The sequence below is a fragment of the Rhea pennata genome, chromosome 4 (genome assembly GCF_028389875.1).
Source record: "Rhea pennata isolate bPtePen1 chromosome 4, bPtePen1.pri, whole genome shotgun sequence".
Classification (NCBI taxonomy): Eukaryota; Metazoa; Chordata; class Aves; order Rheiformes; family Rheidae; genus Rhea; species Rhea pennata.
The window spans coordinates 40,831,018-40,856,747 of NC_084666.1; the positions used below are offsets into that span (position 1 = coordinate 40,831,018).

At 35.0% G+C, this 25,730-nt stretch overlaps 1 protein-coding gene across 6 annotated transcripts in view; it reads right to left on the reverse strand.

Annotated features, from left to right (window-relative positions):
- CLCN3 (chloride voltage-gated channel 3) overlaps window positions 1-25,730 on the reverse strand; it is a 64,953-nt gene that overhangs the window by 4,338 nt on the left and 34,885 nt on the right. For 2 of the 6 annotated variants that reach the window (XM_062573769.1, XM_062573770.1), the window contains 11 exons: window positions 20,886-21,043; window positions 18,451-18,550; window positions 15,994-16,181; window positions 15,191-15,313; window positions 13,612-13,818; window positions 12,229-12,309; window positions 10,489-11,034; window positions 6,533-6,719; window positions 4,837-5,235; window positions 2,817-3,033; window positions 231-533 (listed from right to left, as the gene is read on the reverse strand). In XM_062573769.1, coding sequence (XP_062429753.1) covers window positions 428-533; window positions 2,817-3,033; window positions 4,837-5,235; window positions 6,533-6,719; window positions 10,489-11,034; window positions 12,229-12,309; window positions 13,612-13,818; window positions 15,191-15,313; window positions 15,994-16,181; window positions 18,451-18,550; window positions 20,886-21,043 — 2,312 coding nt within the window. In that variant the 3' untranslated portion in view covers window positions 231-427. Of the gene's footprint in view, window positions 1-229; window positions 534-2,816; window positions 3,034-4,836; window positions 5,236-6,532; window positions 6,720-10,488; window positions 11,035-12,228; window positions 12,310-13,611; window positions 13,819-15,190; window positions 15,314-15,993; window positions 16,182-18,450; window positions 18,551-20,885; window positions 21,044-25,730 lie in introns of those variants that run through there. The other 4 variants (XM_062573771.1, XM_062573773.1, XM_062573774.1 and 1 more) reach the window with 3 other exon arrangements.

A 25,730-nucleotide genomic window follows, 5' to 3' on the forward strand; every position in this document is an offset into this window, starting at 1 on the left:
AATAATACATTAAAAACATGTTTGGATTTGTCAAAAGATACGATACTTACTTTGCTATTTAGCAGCTATTTAAAGCTCTCAAGATCAGAAAGAGAAATGAAAATCTTAATTTGTATGAAGGAGAAAACACTCCTAGCTGTGTGCTTTCCCATCTGGCAAAATACAAAACAACCAGATGGACCTATATGTTCTTAGGAGCAAAACACCAGGAAGTTTTTGATCTCTATCATTTACTTTCTTTTAATGTTGTGACTAACAGTACATTTGTATTAACAGCTTAAATTCTACAAATAGATTTTGCAAATATCGTTTTGTATTATGGTTTCTTTAATGCAGATTTTTAGCACAAGATGATTTCATTGTTCAGCTGATGTCGTAAGAGCACTGAACAGTTCACAAGTTTCATGCTTCCTGACTTCTAATGTGTCTAATTATGAGATCTGATATATCTAATCACCAAGGGTTCGACGTGCTGCTTTAGTTGCTCGAGATGCTCTAATATGTTCTTCTTTGTGATGATCCCCAAGACAATCCTGAAACACATCATGTTATGCTAATAACTGTGTGTGAAATCAAATAAAAAAATTCCAATAATAATGAGAAAGGTTTAGCGTACAGCAAAACTTAAAAAAAAGGGAGGGGGGAGGGGTTGCCAGAAAGCTAATAATGAGATTGTTAAATGAAAAATGATTCTCTCTTCACCGACATTGACTGTTTTTTTTTAACATGGAACAGAACTCAATTTTCAACAACCCCAGAAGAGTAGTTTCTCCTAATGAAGTACATGTCAGGGGAAGCATACATCTCCTCCTCTCCCCAAATTCATGTATCTTCAGCTTTTAAAACCACTGAAACTGAGATGTACTTAATTTCTCCTCTCATATACAGATCATTGTCAACAATTTAACCTTCCTTAGCAGATGACCAAAGTAGTAACTGCACAAAACCACAGCAAGTTTGAAGCTGCACTACAATGCAAGGTTATCTGGTGACCCTAGGAACAGACATATTCAGACTAACTTCTCATTCATAATAGTACAAACCAAGAGCATCTCCTTGAATTGATATTCTGGTATAAAGAGTCAAGCTCTTTCTTTAATGCATGCCTACATTTGTCACCAGCATCAGTTTTTGTATGCTTCCAACTCCTAACTGGAGGTCAATACTCATGCATAAGTAAGTTGATGTATATGTATATACATCAGTATGTTTGAATGATGAATATGTATATTCAATTTGCAGGAAATTTGCCAACATTTAGATTAGTCCTTGCTAACCACATGGCCATATGCCACCTTACGTATTTACCACCTAACCTTGTTGTAACGGATGGTGAATGCATGAAGAACAAGTTTATAAGTTGAAGCAGCACAACAAATATGAAAGTTAGAAAGCAGCTGATTAAAAGCCATCCATATTTGCTGCTACTTTATCATAAAATAATAAAAAATTATAATAGAGTTTGACGTAAGTTTGAATGGCTATAGCTTCTCTGGGTCAATAATGACATCATCAGTGTCAATGTTTGAGCACTCAACCACAACAGAAATTAAGAAAAAGAATGATCAGAATAAATATTCCTCACTACAATTTCATCACTTTAAACTTCTCCCCTAAGACTGGGAATAACTGCATTTCTGCACTGACTTCTAAATGCCAGATCATGATGGCTTTCCTCCAGCAAAGAAAGGTTTTTCAAGAAGCACTTATGCTTCTGAAAACCTCCAATTGCCATTTAATATACAGATGTGTTCAAAAAAAAATACAGGAGCAAATTTAAAACACATTTGATTTTGAAACACAGCTGAATAAACAAACTTACAAGTCAGTGCAATATTTTAATATTTACCACTTACAGCTGCCCACAGAAAAACAAAGCAAGTCCCACCCATATTTCAGGATTTTATTTTTTGTCCCATGGACATTTATCCTAAATAATATGGATCAGCAGAGAATAATTCACCTCTAAGGCGCCTTAAAACATATGCTAAAGGGAAAGTAAGATACGTTAATATCTGCACCGTTTACATGTCAAGTATTTCACACAAGAGATATAGAAAACCAATGTGAAACAAAGAAACAGCACCACAGAAAAAGTTCTCATAAAAAAGAAGTAGTTCACCCATGATGAGAGGCAATTTATAACGACCATTGCTCTGTTTCAATGCCTAGGTCTGATTTATTTAGCAGGTAACCACAGGACAATTCCCTATATTCTGATTTACAATCATTCTAAATCTTAAAATTACATTCTTAAAATATTTTCAATATTCTAGACTGAAGTCTCAGAACTAGTGGTAGTTATTTGGCTTTCAGTATTCCAAAACCAACAGTGTCAATAGCTTGGTGGCAATTACAATCACTAAACTCCAAAGTGTAGGTACGGAGTGGATCATTTTCTACTTTACTTTTTATGAACCCAGATGATGTTCAACAGCTGGTATGTTTCACATTGCCAGAGCATATTTAAGAACCAGGAAATACTGGCCTCATACTGTGTGCTCTACATGACTAAATCTCTGTGGGATTAGTTCCTTCTCCGATGTGTGAGCTGCACACATAAAACTAGTGCTAAATGAGGCCTAACTTTTAATAGAACATCTTAAAATGACTGAGACCACTACCTGTTTGTTTAAGAGTACGAGGGAAGAGGAACAACTTAAGAGGTGTGCCATAGAACAGCGTCTTCTTAACCTACAGTTAGGGTCCTCAGTTGCAGTACCAAAATCACAGGTTCAAATCCCACAAAAATTGATCCTGGAAATGAAAATTACTCTATCTAACAAAATGAGCTGCATTCCTGCTGTTTTACTCACCCGTTGTGTGTTACAAGGCACTGCCTCAGACCCAGTTTCCGGAAAATATCCACCACTATTTCCATTGGTGTGTGGTCTGTCACTGTGAAGGGGCTCATATCAAGTATGCTTCTAAGCTTCAAAGGCCGAGGGCTCTCTGCTGGAAGTGACGGGGTATGCTGGGCGAAACAGACCCTGGAACTGCCAACAATGCCTTCCTGCTTCTTTCTAGCGCTTTCTTTAAGAAAAAGGGGTGGGGGAATAGAGGAAGAATTTACATTCTTGGAATACAATGACTTAGTACAAACTGAAACAACAGTTTTAGTACAAAGTGAATCAACACTATCAGACTCTGGTGGTGTTCTGCCAATGTCAATACTCTGCCATCTGCTATTTTGATGTTGTGTTTCCACAGCCACTACTTTGTCCCCAAGAACCCTTCAGTGCAAAGATCACAAAAGCTGTCTAATCACACTGCTTTAGTCATTCTTCAGCTACTACCATTTTCACTCCAGTAACTTACTCTTATTTATTATGAAGGGGTGGAAAGACTTAAAAAATAACACACAGAAAACATACAGAAAGCTGCTGAAGAAATCGCCAAGGGAAACGCCAATCTCAAGCAACAGTTTGCTTATAATGATGCCAATGCATGCAATACAATTGTTGGTTTACAAACCAAAAAACTCTTCCTTCCTGATAACTCTCAAAGTGTCCTCTTCTTGTTCATATGAATCTATTTAACTTTGTTTGAACTCTTCCCTTTTCAAGTCATCACTCACTCTGTGACACCACAGTCCCTGTTCCCTGAACTGTTTATTTCTCAGAATGGTTCTCTTAGGCTAGTCAATCCAAGACAAAAAAGTTTGTGTACTGTACACTTCCAGTGGGTGAAATCCATTTTATCTGTGAAAATGTTTTAATAGAATAATGTTCTATTATTGCCCCATACCTATTAGTAAGTATATGAAAACTTAAAACAGCATGATGTCTACAACGATTTCCAAGTTTTGGACATTCATATACATCCCATAGTGCATAGTATAAGGCCATAGGCAAACCTTTTACCGAAATAACCACCATTTTGTTGACTTAAAAAAATAAATTTTTTTTAATCTTTCATATAGGAGATTTCTCAAGTGTCTTTGTTAAATGGATACTTGTCAATATATAATCTATTGAGTCATAAAAAAAAGATCAAGTAGTTTAATAAACAACTTCTATCACTTTTCATGCACTAAACGTTATAGTTTTGTAGCACTTTCTTATATTTTTTTTTCCTTTGCTTATGGTACAGTTTCCTCAAATCCAACAAAAAACACACAAAGCACTGTCACAAGTATCATATTAATATTTACCTCGAGAAAGAGGGCCAAAGTAGACTATATGTACTGATGTGCACAGGGTCAAACTTTCCATTAAATGGACAAGTTAAAAAAAAAATGAAATAATTCACCCACTATCTCTTCATAGTACAATCTTAGTTGTTATAACGATACTAAATAAAAAATTGTCAGAGTGGAGCGGAATATCAATGCAAATTAAAAAAAAAATCACTTGGACAGTAATTCCAACAGAATCTTGATGGTCAAAAATAAGAATTACTCAATTCTGAAGAAGAATATCAATGTAATTTCACGTGAGAAAAGTATTAGTACAGGCCATAAACATTATGTGCACGGCATGTAGATAAAACACACCTTCAACTGTCCTGTGTTTTGAAACTATATTCAGTCCTAACATCTTCTCAAGCATCCAGTACTAGACACACAAGAAAGAAACTGGACTAAATGGTATTCTGGCCTACTTCAGTATGACAACTCTTATTTTTATGACAGAGATAAAAGATTAACATTTTCTTCATTTCAGGAACTACAACTGACAATAATCAATATTCTTTAGTAGAGGAACAGATATCTTGTACAAGGTATCTGGATCTTAAAAACATAGAATAGTCTAGAAACACACAGTAAATTCTGTTTTAAGGTATGAATTCATTTAAATTAAAATATATAATCATACAATATTGCAAGATAATTACCTATTGCAATAGTTAAATCTCTTCTTAGAGCAAAGCCCACTAGTCTCTGTGATTCTTTTGACATAATAACAGGAAAACCATTATAGCTGGTTTCATTTATCAAGTTTTCTATATCTTCAACTGTCATATTATCCTGTGTCAGAACTGCCAAAGGTGGATCACTTCTTCGAGGTCTCATAACATCAGCAGCCAGGGTTGTGTGAGTAAATTCTTCCTTTGCATCCAAGAAAGGATATCCATTGAGTCGGATGTGTGCCTCATAGATGCCTTCCCTACCAAAGGCATCTCCTACCCACTTACTGGTCATGACTGCAGCCATTAGGGGCACGATATATTCTAGCCCTCCCGTTAGTTCAAAAACAATAACTACCAGGGACACAGTCATCCTTGTCACACCACCTGCAAGAAAAACAGCAGCCAGTAACATTCTAATATTAGATAATATTGAATTTAGACTTTCCAGCCTTCCTGTTAAGAACTACAAATACAGCTTTGCCAGTAAAGGTCACTTGACAAACATCACTCTATATAATACAAACAGAAACAGAGGGAAAATGAACACAAAACTTCAGAAGGGAGGGAGGGCTTTTGGAAAAAAATCTTTAAAGTCAGAAAATACAGTAGTCTGAGGAAAAACATACGGTTCTTTCACACAAATTAAGGGGGGGGGGGAGAGAAAGTATTTTTCTATGCTACTCCTTATCTAGTTAAAAACACTGAGAAATGCTAGGAACTCCAGTAAGATGATTTAGAAAAAGAATGGAACTAATGCAGGTAAGGCACAGGTATTCAACAGCTGTACTCTTTAAAAAGAATTAGGAATTCAATGCTGTTGGTTAACTGCAAAATCTAAAGAGAATTCTGAGCTGACAAAAAGTATCTCTTCTTTGAGCAATACGAGAAGATAAGGATCTTTCGTTAGTATTTTAGATGATTTTTCTACCAGTGGTTTCTGATATTGTACCTTCACTCCATAATGCATTGAAAGAAACACCGTATGTTTTTAAGAGGAGATTAAGTTGAACCATTAAAAAACAAAATAAGTCCTCTCAAAGTCTACTTTTTGAAGAATCTGTGCTAATAGCTTTCTATGTTTAATTTCTAAGGCAACTATCTAGTAATTTAGGACAAGACAAGACCTTCAAAACCTCTCTTAGTTGAGGTGCCTCAGCCTCCTTCAAAGAAACTGATTTTTAACAGTTCCTCTTAAAAATATCTCAAGTTGGACTCCTCAAATCATTAGCCACTTCTGAGAGGTTTGTTCAGATTATGAAATTTCAGGAACTTTTTTTTTTTTTGCAATTCATATTGAAGTAGCAGCAGATCATGTCACCTCCTTCTAATAATTTCAGTAACGTTTGACTCTTCAAGTCCTCTGCTTTATACATTTCAAGAAACTGATCACTTTTATTGATGCAGTAAAGAACGCCTCCCAATATTACAGAGAGGAAGCTAACAGCACTACTTAAATTCTATTTCTCAGCAGCTAATCTATTTATATTTCAAATTTTATTCTTCAGACTGTAAGGATCTTATGATCTTACGTAGAGATACAAACATTTTTTTCTGAAGGGAAAAGTCCACACAAAAAGGTGCTCCAATACTGTACATGTTTATATCTCCCTTCATTTTCAATTACTATTTTGCAGAGGTACAAGAAATCAGATTCTTATTTACTTTGTTACAGTTCAGTTACCTAAGCATGCAGCAGCACCAACCATGGCATAAAGACCAGGTGTAATGCAATCAGCTCCAACTTCACACCACTCCTTGAAAATGAACCAGTCGTGATGGTAATAGGCCAGCTGCTCCACTGCAATCCCTACAATCCTTCCTGCTATTGCTCCAATTGCCATACTAGGTATGAACAACCCAGATGGAACCTACAACAGAAACACAAGGGATGGGAACTTGGTTGATGCAATTTTTTTTTGTCTGAAAGAAAAGCAAATACTCAAAGTGTCACGTTATCAATATGTAAATTGACATTACAAGGTTAATAGTATTTTATGCAATGATACTGATACCTCTGATTAACCTGATTAGTTGAATTCAATTTTGTTTATATTTTACTGTATTTAAGAGCAAACCTACCAAGACCACAAACTAGATTCTCACTGCCAATAGCACAGTTTTTCTTATATGTGTCCAATCTGAGCTGTACTGCTAGCTCTGATTCTTTCTATTTCCCATTTCCTTCATTACTTCATGTTTCTCTGAGTCAACATCCACGTACTAAACAAGCTTAGCACATAAAAGGATCACCTTTCAAACTGCTTCCCAATACTTCTATATATTAGGCAGCCATCTAAATAGGTAACATTTAGAAGAAGCTCCCCTTACTATATTATAATTCCCCTTACGTGTATTAGTACTACATATAGACTGAAACAGGTGGTTTAACTACTATTACAAGAAAATAAATAACAAATTTATGTGAAAAGCTATGATCCTACTGTAATTTTAGTTACTTTCCCCCCCATTTTATTTAATAATTGAAAATAGCTGGAAAGACCCCACCACTTTGTCATACCAGAACAGTTTAGTAACATAGCATTGCATTGCTTGCTTGCTTGCATCAGCAGCCTCAGAAGTAATGAGGATTCAGCTGAGAAACTACTGTGTTCTATCTTTTCTCATCCTCAGAAAACTAATCTGCTTTCCAAAGGACACACTGGTGTCTAAATGTCTCATTAAACTGGAAATGCTTGCTGCTTCTCCTAACAGCTCTTATTACCATCAGAAATAAGTTCCACTGTGACTGAGGTACGAATTTTACTACAAATAAGTAGTAAGATTTTTTTTAATCTAAACACATCTTAACACCTCTTGACAAAATAATTTTATTTAAAAATTCACTTATCACTAGTGCAGTAAGACGCATCTTTTTATTTTATTATCATCATTTTTTTAAACAACTCTGCAGCGATGAAATGTAAATACTGTGCAATATTTTGCAACGGAATCCAAAAGCAGTGCAGAATTGTATTTCATAATCTATTTACATTATGATCATTATTATTAAACTGCCAATATTTAGGTTGCAAAGATAATTTCCAAAAGGCAACCCAAGGACAAATCAATATAGCAAGCTTCTTGTGTTTGAGAGCCGGAAGACTAGGTTTCGAGGGAAATGTTTAATAAACATTCCCTCTCACTCAAGAATTGTAAGCCCGTAAGGTTAATATTTTTTTCAGTGTTGCCAGAACTCACTATTCAATGCTGTCATTTTAGCATAATATCCAAATTGTGCATTTATATCACTCTATCATCATCTTCCACAATTAACTGAGTGTCCATACCCCTCTCTAACTATTAACCTCCCTGTTATTTCTAAGAACTGTTAATTCTTTTTGTGAACAGTACAACAGCACCTTCAAAAGTGAACATTTCAGATAGAAGAAGAATTGAATAAATCTTTGAATTGCCCCAAATTTTAGCCTGATATAGTATTATGCCAACATTAAGTTTCCGAATGGAAAAGAAGTCCAAATTGTTTCTTGCTCTTTGTTAACACAATTTTCAGGCATCTTGCTCCTTCACTTATTTTCATCCCACGTAAATAATGCTTACAGGTCTCACTACAATTTACAGCTGCATTCTTTTACATAAACTGCTGAATCACACATCACAAAGTGGAGAGGAACCTTCACAGCGATTAGACAAGGAAAAAATAAAATCCACCTTGTCTCAGCTGTTTTCCTTTTCCTGTGTGTGTCAGCTGTCAGCTTGACTGAAGTTGTACTTGAGAGAGAATATTTATTCTGTGGCATATGTATCTTCTAAAGCAGCAAGGAATCAGGATTTAGGTACGACTTTGTTCTTTTTGGCAATGCAGTTGCATACAAGTTGGGTTCTGTGACGGAGCTGTAATCTCACTCCCAACTGTGATTCATCAGCAGTGAGGCATGATAAGCTCACTGCAAATAAGAGTTAGAGTACACACACAACCTGTTTACTCTAACACTGAGCAACAAACACCACATGACCCTGAAAAGAACATTCTCATATCAGCTTCCTGGTGATCCCTGTTCATGGCAGTAAGAGCAGGTGGAAGCACCATGCCCATGGAGCTCTGTTGCCTTGCTCACCTCGCAGAAAATCAGTTCCTGTGGAGATTTGTGTATCTGCATGTGGCAACAGCTCCAGAAATAGACCTGGACAGCCCAGAGGATCTTAATAATTTAAACGACAATGCCTTCCCCCACCTCACCTCAGTAAATCCTCTCTTCACAGAACTAAAGCTTAAAATGTAAAGTGATATCCCCTTTTCCAGATTCTGGCTGACAGTTTAGCCAATCATAAACTTCAAAGCTTCAGATAAATGTATGTACAGCAATCCCATCCATGACAGCAACATGAATCCTTGTCGGTTTGCAAAGTCATAAATATAATCTTACAACTTCACAAAAACATTTCCATCAAACTGCAAGTGCTGAAGTTACAAGGAAAGGAAGCAAAAACAAATGAAGCGAAACCTTCACCCTTCTGTGAATTCAAATACACAGAAGTGTGATCCTGTGGTGACAACCCTATAGGAAATCACAAGATGCACACAAACACATGGTAAGAAGTTTTACAATACTCAGAAGGGCAAAGCCCTGGGTATAAATGAAATTCTACAAAACAGGTCAAGTGCTCATGTTGAAGAAGAACGTCTGAAATTCTGACCTATGAAAAATTAACATCTAAAATATATAACAGATTTATCTTAGCCATCAACTGACATAATAAAAATAACTTCAAATAACAGACTGAAACTTCTTCTAAAATATCAACATGTGAAGAACGCAACATGATATTTTTCTATTAGCTACATCGAACAGTAGGTTGTAAAAAAATAAAGGTAAGGCAGACAGAAATCCTGCTTGGTGAACATTCTGCATGTTTATACTAAGATAGCTTTGACAAGGATCTAGTTGCAAAGAAGTATGAAATGAACCAGCCAAATCAGAAGATGATAGCGGTGTAAGAGTTACTATGAGTCAGTTAGAAAACTGCTACTGTTGGACAGAAGTTGAAGGGATCTCCAAAACAGATTTACAAAGTGTCAAAAATTATGCTGTTTTGTAATATAGGAGAAATTCACAATACAGTCATATGAATACAGTCCATTTTCTAGTCATGACATACAATATTGAAAATTTCAAAAAAGCAATCAATTGTAAAAATCAGCAGCAGCTTCTTAATTTGTCTGTAGTAATCTACATACAGATACATTTATCTAACAAATGAGGAGATACAAAACAAAAGTAGTTCAAGAGATACAGCATTTCTATTTTCCATGTGACAGGACCAGGGAACACAAGCAGTTATTTTGAACTCAGTTGAACGGAGCTTTTGGAAATTTTAGAAACTTCGTCACTGCTCACTCAGGCCCATACGAACAGATAGCCATCCACACAGTTTCTGCCATCTATAAAATTTAACACACATTTCTGTTCAGCTGAATAAAAATAGAGGGCTAATTTAAATTTAATTAAACTTAGCATAGTTCTCCACAAGATTTGCTTATTAATGAAGAGCAAAGATTTTTTTTTTTTTAACTACGCTTTCAAAAATTCTATAAACAAAACTGATAGCTTTGAGAAAGGGACAAAAGAGTAACTATATATTCACAGCAGATGATGCAGTCACTGCATTCACACTTACCTTGATACCAAAGGTGAAGACTGTCATAATTATTTTAAATATGAGTGCTAAACACAGCTGCCATATAGCTGAATATACTCCAGTGCCTGCTGGACGGTCAGGGATATCATCTACTATTTTGCTTGCATTCATATCATTTCTGTAGTCACAGAGGGAGGAAGATTCTAACGGCCCACAGTCTGTGAAGAGCTCTTTAATAAGCTCACTGGTGTTTAGCCTTGTATATGGATTAGGAAATGCAATGACAGCTGTTATTGCTGCAACAATAATAACCTCCAGGACAGGATACTTCCCGAATTTTGTAGATTTGCGCCGACGACACCATGCAATGTTTGCTCGGATGAAAAACGCTCCCCAGAGCCCACCAAATACTCCCAGTAGAATAAAAGGAAGCAGTTCAAAAAGGTACCAAGGAGTGTGGTATTCCACATAAAAAAGCACTAGACGGCTATTACCAAAAGGATTGATGGACCTCAAAACAAATGCAGCTACTAAAGCAGCAAAAAATGACCTCCATAAAGTTTTCAATGGGAAATAGTAACTGACCTGCAAAAGACAATAAATCAGAATTATTAGTGACTCAGTTAAAAATACTAGAAGACTATTTTCTACATGTGTTAGAATACTACTTGTCACCTGGTATATGCAGGGGAAAAAAATGCACTCTCATATTGTCACTATTATTCCTATCACTTGAAGCTCCAGCACATAATTTTACATTATTTTTTTAAAGCCCTAAAACAATTCATACTTTTATTACTTGAAGAACAACACTAAAGCAATACTGAAATCACTGCTGGTTTAAGGTTATTAGGAAAAATGTGCTGTAATTTATGTTAAAAAGCTTCTCTAAGTATCTCTGCATTCACAAGGATCAGCCTCTGTATTGGTTGCTCTCTCAATTTCTTGCTAACCGTGTTCCCTCTCCTTTGGCAGTATCAGCACTGAAAGGTTTCTGGCATAAATATACTTTTTTAAAGCACGATTAAAATGTCAAAAAAAAAAAAAAATCAAGAACACGTAGGCAGGTTCATACTTAAGTCCCACGTAATCCCATTTTCAGAAATGTTTTTCCCTCAGCTTTTTTGGCAAGGACAGAAGTCCTCAAAATCCCCTAATGACATAGTAGAATTATACATGAAATAGTATTTTGCTGCTTTAATTCAGAGATTTTCTGAAGAGCATTAAAATGTCAATTTTTTTCAAAAAAATGTTTCATTATCTAAGTAACATTCCCATGTATTTTGAATGAAAACTGATGTAGTAAATGATGGAGAACAAAGTTTGATTACTATAGTAGTCAATTTTACATTTTTTTTAATACTAGTGTATTCAACTACATTTAGTGTCTAAATTTTTAATTAACATTCAAAAATTTGATTTGTGAAACCGTCAAATAAGTTTCTAAAGCCTCTCACAAAAAGAAATACAAGTCCCCAATTTTTTATTTTTTAGAATACATTCCTAGAGTGAAAAACTGGTTCATCTCCATCCGTATATAAACTGTAATAATTAACTGACTGTGCCTATAATTGAGAATAAAACAAAGATGACAGTTAGCTGAAATACATAAAAAAAAAAATATTTAGGAGTTTGCCTCTAACAGGACTCACAATTTTGACATTAGTCCAAAAATGATTTCCCTCTTGATAAAGCTTCACAGCTGTAAGTTGTCTGAGTTTATTCATGTTAAAAATGACTTTTAAAATATCTTTCTTTCAGTGCCATCTCTTGACATACCTCCTCCAGACTGAAAAGCACTCCACCAATTGGGGCACCAAAGGCCACAGACACTCCTGCTGCTGAGGCAGCTGACAACACCTAGGAAAGAACAATGGTGTCAGTTTATTTTGCAATTTGTGATTATGTTTTAAAAATTAAAAATAAAATCTCATTGAAGTTATCAGTTCTTTTTATATTCCTAGCACTAGCCATCACGAAGCCAAGGATGCTGCTCAATGGCACTAGCCACGATGGGGCCAAGGATGCTGCTCAAAGCCTCCTTAGCAAAGCACCCAAAGGAATCTATCCTTCAGTACGAAACTGCTGATAGCTCTTTATCAAGAGACTGTAGTAAGCAGTTTCTGTGCAGGAAGACATGTGTGGCAGAAGCACATCTATTAAAAATATTGCTTAAGGGAATAAAAGAAAACAAAAACACTGAGACACTATATAGTTTTTAAATCAAACCTAGAAATTCAGGCTCAGCAGTCTTTGACCAAAAACTGACAGAAGATTTTATGTGAACTGAGATAAGGGAAGTTTAAGAGGAACTGAAACAGGAGCTGATCCTGCAGCTTCATGGATAAATAAAGCTTAGTATCTGAGGTTAGTTAAAGTGCATCCAAAATACAGCAATACTGGACAAATCCCAGTAGAACACTGACGCCTGCAGCCTACATGCTGGTAGAAGAACAAACAGATAAATGCAAAATAATTATTACACTATTTTGAGATGAACAGCTAAAATACAGAGAAGTTAAATGATTTAAGCATACACAGCTTTAAAATAGGAAATGAAATCAAATTTCCTGCATTGTGCAATGTTCTTCCAGAAGTAAAAAAGTTGAATCTGAGAACTACAGCACAGCTGGGATGACTTTATTTACAAAAAAACAAAAAAACAAAAAAAAAAAAAAAAAAAAAAACACTTTTACAATATGGGAATTCTATTGGAAAGTGGAACAATCCTGTAAAATCCCTTGCTATCTTCTATCACTATAGTTGCTTTCATTAGTGTGGCTCTAAGTACCAACAAAATCAAAAATAGAGCACCAACACTTTCACAAGAATAGTTTATTGGTAACTTAAAAAAATAGATCCTTTCTTCAGAACTGAGGACAATTGCCAAAACTGCACCCAACAAGAACAAAAAGAATTTAAATAAAATCAAACAGTCTCTGAATTAGGAGAAATGCAAACGTGCTCTGCCATGTATAATTTACCTTGGAGAATGCTAGTGTTAATACGTTGTTCTTAACGCAATGAATAACTGTAGACAATCCAAGCCTAAACACTAACTGAAAGAATAAATATTGTCTTTTAAGAAATCAGTGTTTTGGCTATTTTTAGTAAACACATCTGTAGTCAATACATTCTATAAATGCTTTTACAAGAACTTACCTCTCTTTTTTTAGCTTCATTTGTACTGTACTTTGGAAAGAGGTAGGAAAAAATATTCCCACAGCAACAGGCAACATGCACCAACGGACCCTCTTTTCCTAAACTCAAACCTGATGCTACAGCCAGAACTAACGTGATGGTTTTTATCATCAAAGTCCACTTCCCCAAGTAACCTCTGATGATGAAGCCACTCAAAATAGTTTTTATCTGGAAGAAAAACAGATCTGTTACTGGATTCTACTTGCTTCAGGAAATAATTACTTCAATCATTTTCGAGGCATAACTTTTAAAAATAGCCTTTTCAAGCAGATAACATTATTGCACTTTAAAACATTCTTTTTTTGTTCAGACTGATAGACTGTCTAGTCCATTCGGTTGCCAGAAGCTTTTCATTTTCACTTAAAGATATGATATTAACATACAACAACATTATCAGTTATATTTAATAAAAGCTATATCTGCAGTAGCTTATAAGACTGTATTTATTGATTTAATACATAAATTGTCAAGTGAAAGTCAGAAAACTCCTGAACAAAAAATAAACCTTCTGTAAAAACTACACTGAAGGTCACCTATAAATTACTTTAATTGCAACAATATCCCCTTTGCAGCAATTCTGCACTTCGTGTTCTCCTTATATTTTTACCATATCTACATAAACATTTAACAGTTAATTCTGTGAGACAGCAAAGATGAAAAAGATCTGCCTTTTTCACTAGAGGTACCATTTCCTACAGTATTACTTAGCTTAATAGCGTCACATTATTAGCCTGGAAAATATGCCCATAGATAGGAAACAATATAGCTATCAAAGCAAAGGACAACAAATCTATAAAATAGGATGCACATAAAATACTGTCCAACTGTGTGCAGAAAGTAAAGATTAGCTAAATACATTTGGAGATCAATTTAAAATGAAACCTCCCCTAGGACAGAGGTACAGAACTACTCTGGATTTATTCTTATTTGTCCTTCAACTTCTACAACACAAATATATGAAGAAATGTTTACAAAAAGACTGGAAAAGTGAGACTCACCAGGATTTTAAATTTGGAGGATTTTTCACCATTGTGTGTAGTAGCAGACAAAGTTGTTAAAAGAAAGTTTTTAAGGATATCAAATATTTTATCTCATGTGTTGACTGTATATCAGTTTGTGTCACTTAAGAAAAAACAGTACAGCAAAAGATCAGCTGTTGTAACAAAGGACTCTATTCTCTCAGTGAATCACTGCTCTCTTATAATTACAGAGCAAGTTGGAGAAGGAGGGTAGGGGGAGGAAATCACTCTTCAGAAGCTCTTCAGAAGTTTATACTAAGCTAAGTATTTCCAGAAAAAGTAGTCCAGCAAAAAGCACACAGCAAAAAACTACAAACTCAGGATACCCTCTGAAACGTCAAGTATTTTTTTCAGCTATGCTTGACACAATTACATTATTTCCATTTTAACACCTATATTAATGTGTTTCATCAAAGTCACAGGGTCTTCCCTCTTGCCTTTCCATCTGACTATCTAAGGCAACAGAAACTTTTATATTAATATGAAACACTTATATAATGTACATATTATTTAGACCTCACCTCAGGTATTCCGGAGCCACAGGCATAGGGAGCAAACACCTTCACCAGAGAAACTGCTAAGAAAGCAAAGCTCAAAGCCCAAAAAATGTACATTATGTAGTTCATTATGTATGAACCTGGACCCTATAAAAAACAAAAATCCCCAAACGTCAGAATATAAATTGGATGTATGAACTTAATTACTACTTAAAAGTAGCCTGGATGCACTCTTATACTGCAAAAGTACACTTATACATACATTTCCTGGGAGAGTAAATTATAACTAAGTAATTAGAGTGTCAGTTTTATTTGAAAAGTGTCAAGTCATGACACCTTTTCCTCAGGTTATATGTACCTGTAACCTTTGTTACACCAAGTTAGAAATTTTCTAACATTACATATTAGAAAACAAAACAAAACAATAGCACAGGCATATTTATAGCTATTAGATGCTAAATGTACTAAATACCAAGTTAAATATTCTGTATTAAAAAGTTTTGTCATAGAAAAATAAAAACAAGTTATAGAAGATAACACAAATTTCACTTACGTTTGGCTTTTTTGTATAGTTACAATCAAGAATAAAAATTCCCACGTTCATTAACAATTCCATACTGTTTCTGTAACTTCTTTACACTGGTAACACCCTAAGCCCTCTTGCAGTGTGTATAAATGCGCATTTATTATGGTTTTACTAATTAATCAATCAAAATCCTTAAAAACAGAGCAGATAGCCCCAATTCAGTACTCTAATCTTAAGACTGTGTCCTCTACGATCAGCAGAGCTGTTGAGCAAGCCCATCAACGAATGGGTATATACTTACTTCTGCTTGACCAATTATTAGTTCTGCCCATGTCTTCCACTGTGGACATTTGTCTCTCTCTTCAAACGTTGTCTCATTTGAACCCCAACAACACTGTTCATGGTTAAACCACAAAGCACTAAGGCAAATGCCTTCCTTTAAGTCAGTCATCCAATCAGCAGCTATGTCTATTAATCCTGCCAATGCCCCTGTTGTACAAAAAAATTTTGTATTAGTATTCTGGGAAACAGAAATAAAACACAGCTAAAATGAAGAAATGTGGTGGCGTTAATTAATGTAACCTGAAATTACAGAAATCCTAAAGAAATATGCATTTAAAATATTAGTGATTTTCAAGCATATACTCAATTTGCAATGTGGCAAGATTAGCATTTTCTTGAAAAATCTAGAACTGTGCATATTTCTGAAGTTAAATGCATCTCCCCTCAGCATCATTTTTCAACGATCCAGTGAAACTCAAGAGCCATAGGATTGTTATATTTTTCTGATGAAAAAGACAACACACCTTCCGACAAACAAACCGTACCACGCCTCAAGAGGATTCACAAACTATTCTAATCTATTTTGTACAAAACAGCATATTTTGACAATTGTTACTTTGCCAAAAATAGTTTTAGAGCATCATAAATAAAACAGCAGATAAACCCCTGATGACATTCAGAGTAATCTACATGGCTTAATTCTGTAACACGTCAGGCACACAAAATTCCTGCTAAAGGTTATAGGCATTATAGATGCTAAGAACTTCTTGAACTCAAAGTTTAAGATGAATTCTGTTTTGTAATTGCATGTTGAAAACTTTCTGAAAGAGCCACTGAAAAATGGGCATTACTTAGGAGATCACTTCAAAGAATTAAAAGAAAAATCGTTAGTTTACAAAAGCAAGATACTTATTCACGGTAGCAGTATACCGAAAAGCTACATCTGAAGTCAAAATTTTTCTGACCATGAACAACTGTTAATTATAGTTTCCTATTTTTAAGGTATTAATCACTACTAGACTTTGCTGTCAATAGACAGTCACCGAACTTACTTGTTTACACTAGTATTAGAGAATTACCTCTAATTTACCTTCACTAACCTTGGTAAAGCCTCAGTTTGAGATCATTGCCAATTAAATAGAATAATCGAACTGTACAGCAATATTTTATTAGAACATAACTTCAAACAAATTATGCTGATATGAATGAGTAAAACACATATACAAAATCTCATGGTAACTGAAATCAAGGTTGCATCCCTTCAAGATTCATCATACACGTACAGTAGTGAAACTGTCAAACCTGTTTCACTAACAGAAAGTTAGGAAACTGAAAAACCTGAGGAGTCTGATGAACACAATTTGATAGCAATGTGTTGTTACGAAGCACAGTAGAGTAATTTTAATATACATTGCAGCTTTGAGGGAAAAAAGTAAATTTAGACAATGGATATTGCACTTTTCCACCAGAATTATTACAGGCAATTTCCAGTAATTATACGCTCCTAATTTGTGCATGCATAAGTATATAAACACATGCCATATATACTTTGCATACGTATTAATTCATATGTGATTTGTGAAAGCAATTATGTATTTATCTGAGTGGTAATTTTACGTTTATCATGCCTCTTTAACAGGCACATCCAATCTCTCACGAATCCACTTTACCTGGAATTTAATCTAATTCTCTGTTTGAGATACTTGTTTGGACAAAATGGGCACAAAAATTTGTGACTTTTCACTTCTGAATATTTTATCAGTCCAAAACATGTTTACAGAAAGTGGCACTGCATCACAGCAGGGCCACAATTATGCTTCTAGCTGTACAACCCATCCTAAAAATATTTTTTAAAAAAAGATAAAGTTGAACGAAAGGCCAATGAACACTAATTCTTACAGCTAATACTTTTTGTATAGCAATCTCTACAAAGATGGACATAAACATATAGCTAGATTTTGCTCATGTATTGCTCATGTATTTGCTCACATGTGCTTTACAAGCAAGTCTGTTTACTGAAACTACACTTATGCCAGTTACTTTTTGAAATAACGTGACAGACTTAGTAAGGTTCCGAGCAAGAAAAAAACAAGTCTGCAGCAGAAAAACATCAAGTACAATCAATTAACACAGAGATTTTTGAAAGAAAACTTATGGGAGAAAAGTAAAGTTTAATGGACAAGGAAGAACCACCATCTCAGTGATAAGATTAAGGGACACTGGTAGTTTATTAGTTTACTTGAACAAACTCTCATTGCTACCAGTGGGAAATGGATGTCTTCCATTTGACCAGTAAACCCTCCCCCAAAACTCTGAAGTCTATAAATCAAGGTAATCCCTCTTTTTTCTTCCGTCGTGAAATAATATTAGTAGCTTGAGCCAGTTCTCATCCAGGCTGGCAGATAACATATGAATGAAAATCACAGTAACTACACATGCTAATGAAGACGACAAAGATATCTCTATTTTTATTTACCTGATGCCAAACCAGTTAGAGTGACTACGAGCCATCCTGACCATGCATCATACAAACTCTTTGTCATCTCCCATGCTGATTCTTTCTTCTTGCTGTTAATCTGCAAAGACAAATCATAATCTGTGTTTGAATGCATTCCTGTAATACAAATAGAAGGAAAAAATAAATACAGGATACAAACTGCACGATGCAAGCTGTAGGCAAATACCTCCTATCTCTAAACTATAAACATTCTTCCAGGATAACTGCTTTACAAACCCAATTCAAGCCTGATTATTCAGACATCAAATAACTGACAGAGGACAGGGAAATTTGCTTAAAGAATTAAAGAACAGAAAATGCACACTTTAGATACTCTGCATACTCTGTAAGATGGGCATCTAAAAACGTAATTGTAAAATTAATACTTTTTCTTCTAAATCTTAAATGATTTTTATTATGTTGACCCTGAAATAAATGGCCAAAAGGTCATTTTTATACATCAACTACTAAATGTATAATAAAAGAGCCAAGCTGGAAGTAAACTACTCCACATGATTCAAATTTAAACATTTATATTTCAAATACACATTTATGTAAATATTCATGTGTGTTTTTAAGTCTAAACATAGAAGTGGACAACTGCCTGCTAATACTTCTAGTCAACTGTTACCAATGATAAAACACTGTTCTGATAAAATTCATTCTTATTTTAGTCTCATTTACTTTAGTGTATGAGCTTAGCTGAAATTTGTGCATAATTTGTTTTATGATTAAGCCTTCACTATAAAACTGCATCCTAGTCTTGTGGTATTTTCATTACTTAAGAACAGAAAGAAAGTGTGTGCAATAAACAGGAAAAAACAAGAAAGCAGAACACTGGGCAAGAAGTTCTAGAAAAAGATAACTTCCCTAGAGCAAATATATTTATTTTACATTCATTAGATTCTCATTTTTTAAAATAAAATCCTATGTTTTTCTACAGCAGCATGTCTTTCAATAACAACATAAACTAGCACTCACTCTTTTCTTTCTAAATCTCTGATTAAGTGGCTAGATGTTCTCCCATGTTCTATGACTATAAACTCATACAGATTGTCTGTTCTGACTTTTCTGGTTTCAATTTTTAAAATGAAGAACAGCTGTCAGTCCTGAGAAGATCACTTATCTCCAGGTGTGCGCACTTGCCAGCATTTGGTCAGGCACATCCACTACGTATTAACCTATACGTTTGCAGTGTAAAGATGAGTTGTTGCAATTACCACTTATTAGAAATCAAATTATGAAACTAAGTATCATTGGAAAATATCCCGTCAGAAAAACTACTCAGTCAAAATACATGTGTTCTCAGATTCACTGCACAAGTGAATCTCTTCCTCTGGGGGAAAAAAGAAAAAAAGGGGGAAAAAAAAGGAGTAAAACTGAATTGATCTGTTTTCCTTTTTAAATTACTGTAAGATTTTTAAACCATGGCAGATTAAATCAGTTTATACACCCTACATTTGCTTCCAGGAAGTTTATATTTGCCATTTCGAAAGAAGGCAAAATAATAAGTTACTCAACCAACTATACTATACTGCACATGAAGCCCTTCAAACAATCAAGGCAGTACTCTAATGCTTGAGATCCAATTAACATTCTCTTCTAACCACTACTTTTGCCAGTTAAAGAGATCTTAGGAGAACCGTATCTTCACATCTCCAAAGCAGGCTTTTTTAAGGTAAATTAATGTGAGTACTACAAAAATTTGGCAGTAAAGCTCTCAAATAGCATATTCTCTCCTAAAATGCTATTAAGTCCATAACATGAATGACAGTATCTAGTAGATTACTGAACAAAAGAACTGAAGTTCAGTTCATGAAAGAACTCACAGCAGAACACACTGATAAAGGTGAATAGTCTGAACCTTAAAGGGTCTTCTGAAGAAACAAGGAGGTAAGATGAAAAAGCAAGTTGTGTGATGGCAAAGTATAAAGGATGCTTCCATACTACTGAGACTACTATTTTTTAATGTATGTATATCAGTATAAGTGTATATATGTAGCAGTACTCTAGATGTACTTGTGTCAGTATAAAAGAGACATATATCTGTGTCCATTTTCCTATGCAAGAAAAAGCACCATAAACACTACTGTATTGCTCCAAACACACCTGCTGAAAAAATAGTCTTAAAATATATCTGTATTGCAAAAAAAGACAGTATTGTAAAAGTGTCATTTTGAGGAAAGAAATTTATTTGCACTCTAATACCGTTTCCTTTCCGATTTATAATACTGTCACAAGACTGCAGATAACAATGAAACAGCGCTTCTTCTTTACAGCATTACAGTAGTTCTATCTGATGTAGCTACTAACAAATTTTAAAGTATTCACATACTTTTATGTTACTAGATCAGACCTTAATCCCAATATCAACAACAACAAAATCTTCAAGTATTGTTATTTATCTCAAGTACCCGTCTATGCCTTTCTCTGTCTTTGCACTTCTCTCGAACCCAGTCAATGGTATGGAAATCATCATACGTTCCTACTCCAGGAATTGGTTCATCCAGAAGGTCCAATAAATGTGTTGAACTGTTGATACTTCCTCCATTTGTCATTGTATAATGGGTTCCTATGACAGAAGAAAGATAGGAAATAAATTCTGTAATAAAATAACTAAGTATTCTAATGATCATAACTTTATAGCACGTAAAATTTCTATGCAAGTAATTACGACACTTCCCATAATATGCATATGTTGAAATGCATTGCTCAGTCAGATCCTAACAATCCCAACACTACCTCTAGTAACTATTACTGATCTTAAGTGTGTAAGATGCCTTTGGGCTTTGATGTTTTGTTTATGTTGTTTCAGTATTTTTCAACTTGCCCACTTTTCTTCCAAACTAAGATTATGCTCTATTAAGGTAGGAAAAAGAAGGAAAAAGGAAAAAGAAGGAAAAAGGAAAAAGAAGGAAAAAGGAAAAAGAAGGAAAAAGGAAAAAGAAGGAAAAAGGAAAAAGAAGGAAAAAGGAAAAAGAAGGAAAAAGGAAAAAGAAGGAAAAAGGAAAAAGAAGGAAAAAGGAAAAAGAAGGAAAAAGGAAAAAGAAGGAAAAAGGAAAAAGAAGGAAAAAGGAAAAAGAAGGAAAAAGGAAAAAGAAGGAAAAAGGAAAAAGAAGGAAAAAGGAAAAAGAAGGAAAAAGGAAAAAGAAGGAAAAAGGAAAAAGAAGGAAAAAGGAAAAAGAAGGAAAAAGGAAAAAGAAGGAAAAAGGAAAAAGAAGGAAAAAGGAAAAAGAAGGAAAAAGGAAAAAGAAGGAAAAAGGAAAAAGAAGGAAAAAGGAAAAAGGAAAAGAAGAAAAACAGAAGAATCAACAATCTCAGAAAATTCACAACTCGTGTACTCCAGCAATGTCCAAGGACGCTACAACCCTACAACTTGCTACAGTAGGCACTGTAATAACACTGTATGTATATAAGCATTTAAGAGAGAAATCTGCATCGCTGAGAACTCTATGACGAAAGATACATTCCAACTGCAAACAGGCATTCAGTCCACAAAACCAGATTAGAGCTAGTCCAAAGAAACATCCCCTGAAATAATTACAGGATGACACTGGGTGCCGAGTACCAGCTGTTTCCCTCTATAAATTTACTGTTATGAAGCCATGTTATTTGCTAACTTAGATACAGAATAATATAAGAAACTTCCTGGAGCAAAAAAGGGAAGTTTATTATTTTAAATATGTCATCATCTTCAGCAGGTAAGAAATCATTTAAAGTCTCAATGTTGCATGTTAACATTTTTTTTCTGTCATTCAGCTGTAGGCTAAATTTGTACATCACTATACTTCATATGTCCATCGGTTAAGTATGAATTAACATACTAGTTAAAATATTGTTCTGTGTGCAGACTCTTGACAAACTTCAACAGAACATAGTGAAAAATAAACAAATGTTGACACAAGTTGTACTTACTTTAGTTTTTGAACTGCTATAGGAAAATTTGTCTGTAAAAAAGCTAAGTCGGATGATTGGACACCGTGTTCACAGCATCTCCATGCTCAGCTAAAAAGCAACAGTGAGCTACGCAAATATATTTATATTCTTTAAATCTCAAGTAGCTCACAGAAAACCCTTCAGTCATGAAAGGTTAAAAATCTTGTACAAAGGAAATGTACTATTTTTTCATTACTAGCTAGCTCCTTCACAACCAGCTTACAGAGCAACACCTGCAAAACTGTTTCTTTCATTGATCAGAATAAGGAAGAAGAGCAAGGAAAGTATGGAAAATTTTCCCTTTTCCACAAATGATGGAGAATGTTTTGTCTTTTGAAGCTTCTGAATGTCATTACTTCTCCAACACCTCTTTTTATCAGTCCCTGCAGTAGTCTGTTTACAGTCCACAAGTATAATCATTTTCTGGATGACTGCCAAAATGTATCAGGCTGGTATAGTCACCATCCCCCCACCCCCAACTGCTTCTGTAGTAGTAACTGCCTTAAAGAAACATTTACATTGAAGTAATATACACAATGTTGTTTCTTGTTTAACTACAGGAAGATCATTTAGTCAGCAGCATACAGCATACCACACTACACTCCTATTCTTGAAGATCTACTCCTGATGATGGCCCAACCGGCCATTGAGCCCAATACTCCTACCACTTCACACAGGCATTAGAACTCATTTCACTGGACTGACACCTGAATAGTCAGGCAGGTATGCGGGAATTATTTTTATTTCACTTTTTATTGTAAAGTCAGCTCTACAGTGTTATCAGCAGCATATTTCAACCCATCAAAGAGAAAAAAAGAAGAAAAAGAAAAAGGGCGTAACTGTAAACTCCTTGCAAATGCTACAAAGGCCACACTTAACAGTCTCAGCCATCACAAATGTGTAGGGATTAAGTCTGGTACAAAAAAAAATTCTTTTGCCTTTAAACTTGGCAAGTGTGAGATTTATCACAGGCTTACGATTGCCTTTTGACCCAAAGGGGCGTCTTGGCCATCCGTAGCACGACAGGTCTCATTTAGGTTCGCTATATAACACAAATTAACTCTTAAGGATGAAAGATGACATACAAGAAAATAATAATTAAAAAGTCCTAGTAAGACAAAATACAACCTAAAATTTTCAGACATACAAAACCATTCATTTTTCTATTTTAACAACCTTACTTTGCTGTCTACATACAGCAAAGCTTAAAATGGTACAGAAAAGCAGAGGGTTTTTTAATCTTCAAGTGAATGGAGAGAATGCAAACACAGGAAACATTCTCAACAATGCCTAGAGCTTTTTCTAATGCTACCATGATTGTCATTTCTTTTTTTAACATTGCTTTCTTCCAAGCCTATGCCATATTAAATTCTCCCTCATCTATTTATCATAGCTAAGCCCTGCAAACTTCTTATCAAAACTGTTCCTGGTCTCTTTTAAGGTAGCTGTAAAGAAGCATTACCGATGTGTCCGTTAATAAAAAGCTAGCAATAAAAAAGTTAAGATACATTTGCTAATGGAAGCGAATATGAAAACCTTTCTCTAGGATAGGGGAATCCAACTCTCTTGCCATTTCCAAATCTAGTAACCAGAAAGGAAGTCTGTCTAAGACACATCTCTGACTAGCCAAAAAGGCAAGGAATTTTTATTTATTTATTTATTTATTGGTGGTGGTGGGGAATGGGTAATAAGAAATTTCACACTGTTATCATTAGTTTAGCTCTTAAAGGTAAAATAACAGAATATATTATAAAAACATTATTTTTACATGGAAAGGACTCATAATTTACTTTCACACAATCATTAAATTATTAATTTTCCACAGTGTTTAACTGGAATCAAGCAATTTGCTGAACCTGGATGACCACAGTAGGACAAAAGCTTGCCTCTGACCTGGAGTGTCGCTTTATGCCCTGCTATATAGGAAAGAATATCAAACTGTAAGGAGAACACAGTCCTACGCCACACAAGGCAAAGGAGAGCTAAGAGTTGGACAAGCATCATGAACAGTAACAGATCATACCCACCTGAATATAAGGAAAAACTTTTTTTTACTGTGAAAGTGCGGGAGCACTGGAACAGGCTGCCCAGAGAGGTTGTGGAGTCTCCTCTGGAGATATTCAAGACCCACCTGGATGTAATCCTGCCTAATGTACTCTAGGTGACCCTGCTTGAGCAGAGGGGTTGGACTAGATGATCTCCATAGGTGCCTTCCAATCTCAACCACTCCGTGATACTATGTGTATTAAAACATGTTGAACTATTTTTTGCAGGGAGATCATCAGAGATAGCACCACACACTGCATCAGACACTAAACAAAACTTGGAGCAGACTACAAAGACGGTCATCACCAAAGAGTGCTGGAGATAGATAGATATATATATTTTAATATATATTATTATTTTACATCAAACAGGAAATGGGCAGTGATATCCTGCATTAGTGCATGGTAGAAAGGCTGTCCTGGAGAAGACTACGAAGTGAACAACTGTATAACATCTGATGCTCAATATGTAAGATGTAACAGGTATCCAGTCTGACAGCAATGACAAAGGATATCCTCCAAGTAGTAATATGACCTATATCGCACATAACTACTCTGAAGGAGGTTTTAAAGAAATACATCAATACTTGATAGTTTCTGTACTTTCACTTTTCTTTCTTCCCTTCCTCCTCCTGCAGTCCACACCATGAGAAACTCTTTCAGCTATGGAGCTGGTGATTCTCATCACATGATATATATGTAGCATATACCATATCACATTCAGAAATGAGTGCACATAAACTGTTCCATCTCAAACTGAGCATATAGCAGCTTACTCCACTTTATGACAGTAAGATACATCTCTAAGGACAGAATCACAGTTAGGTTGAGCTGATGAACAAGACTACTACTACTGCCACCCAAAGGGGAGGACTTGATCTCCATTTCTAACTCTCACCCTTGATCGTACACTCCCATTCTTGGCCTTCAATTAGCTCTGTCACTCATCTGACTGCACAGTATACCGAACACGCTAATCCAGCTAAGCATACAAAACAAACAAACAAACAAATTTTCTGCCATTTTACCGAACTGAAATCAAGTATCATGCTGTCAGACAGAGCCAGTGCAAGAGCAGGAACACACAGAAGAAAGAAAGGGAAGGGCAAACAAGATCTCCCATAGCAACAAACCACCAGACTAGATCTACTGAAATATATAAACGGGTTCTTGTTAAATTTTAATTATGTCCTTTTCCTGGAAGCAGTTCAGACACTTCTACATAAATATTAATATCCAATCAGTATACAGTAATATTCATTTCACAGAGCTCAAAAT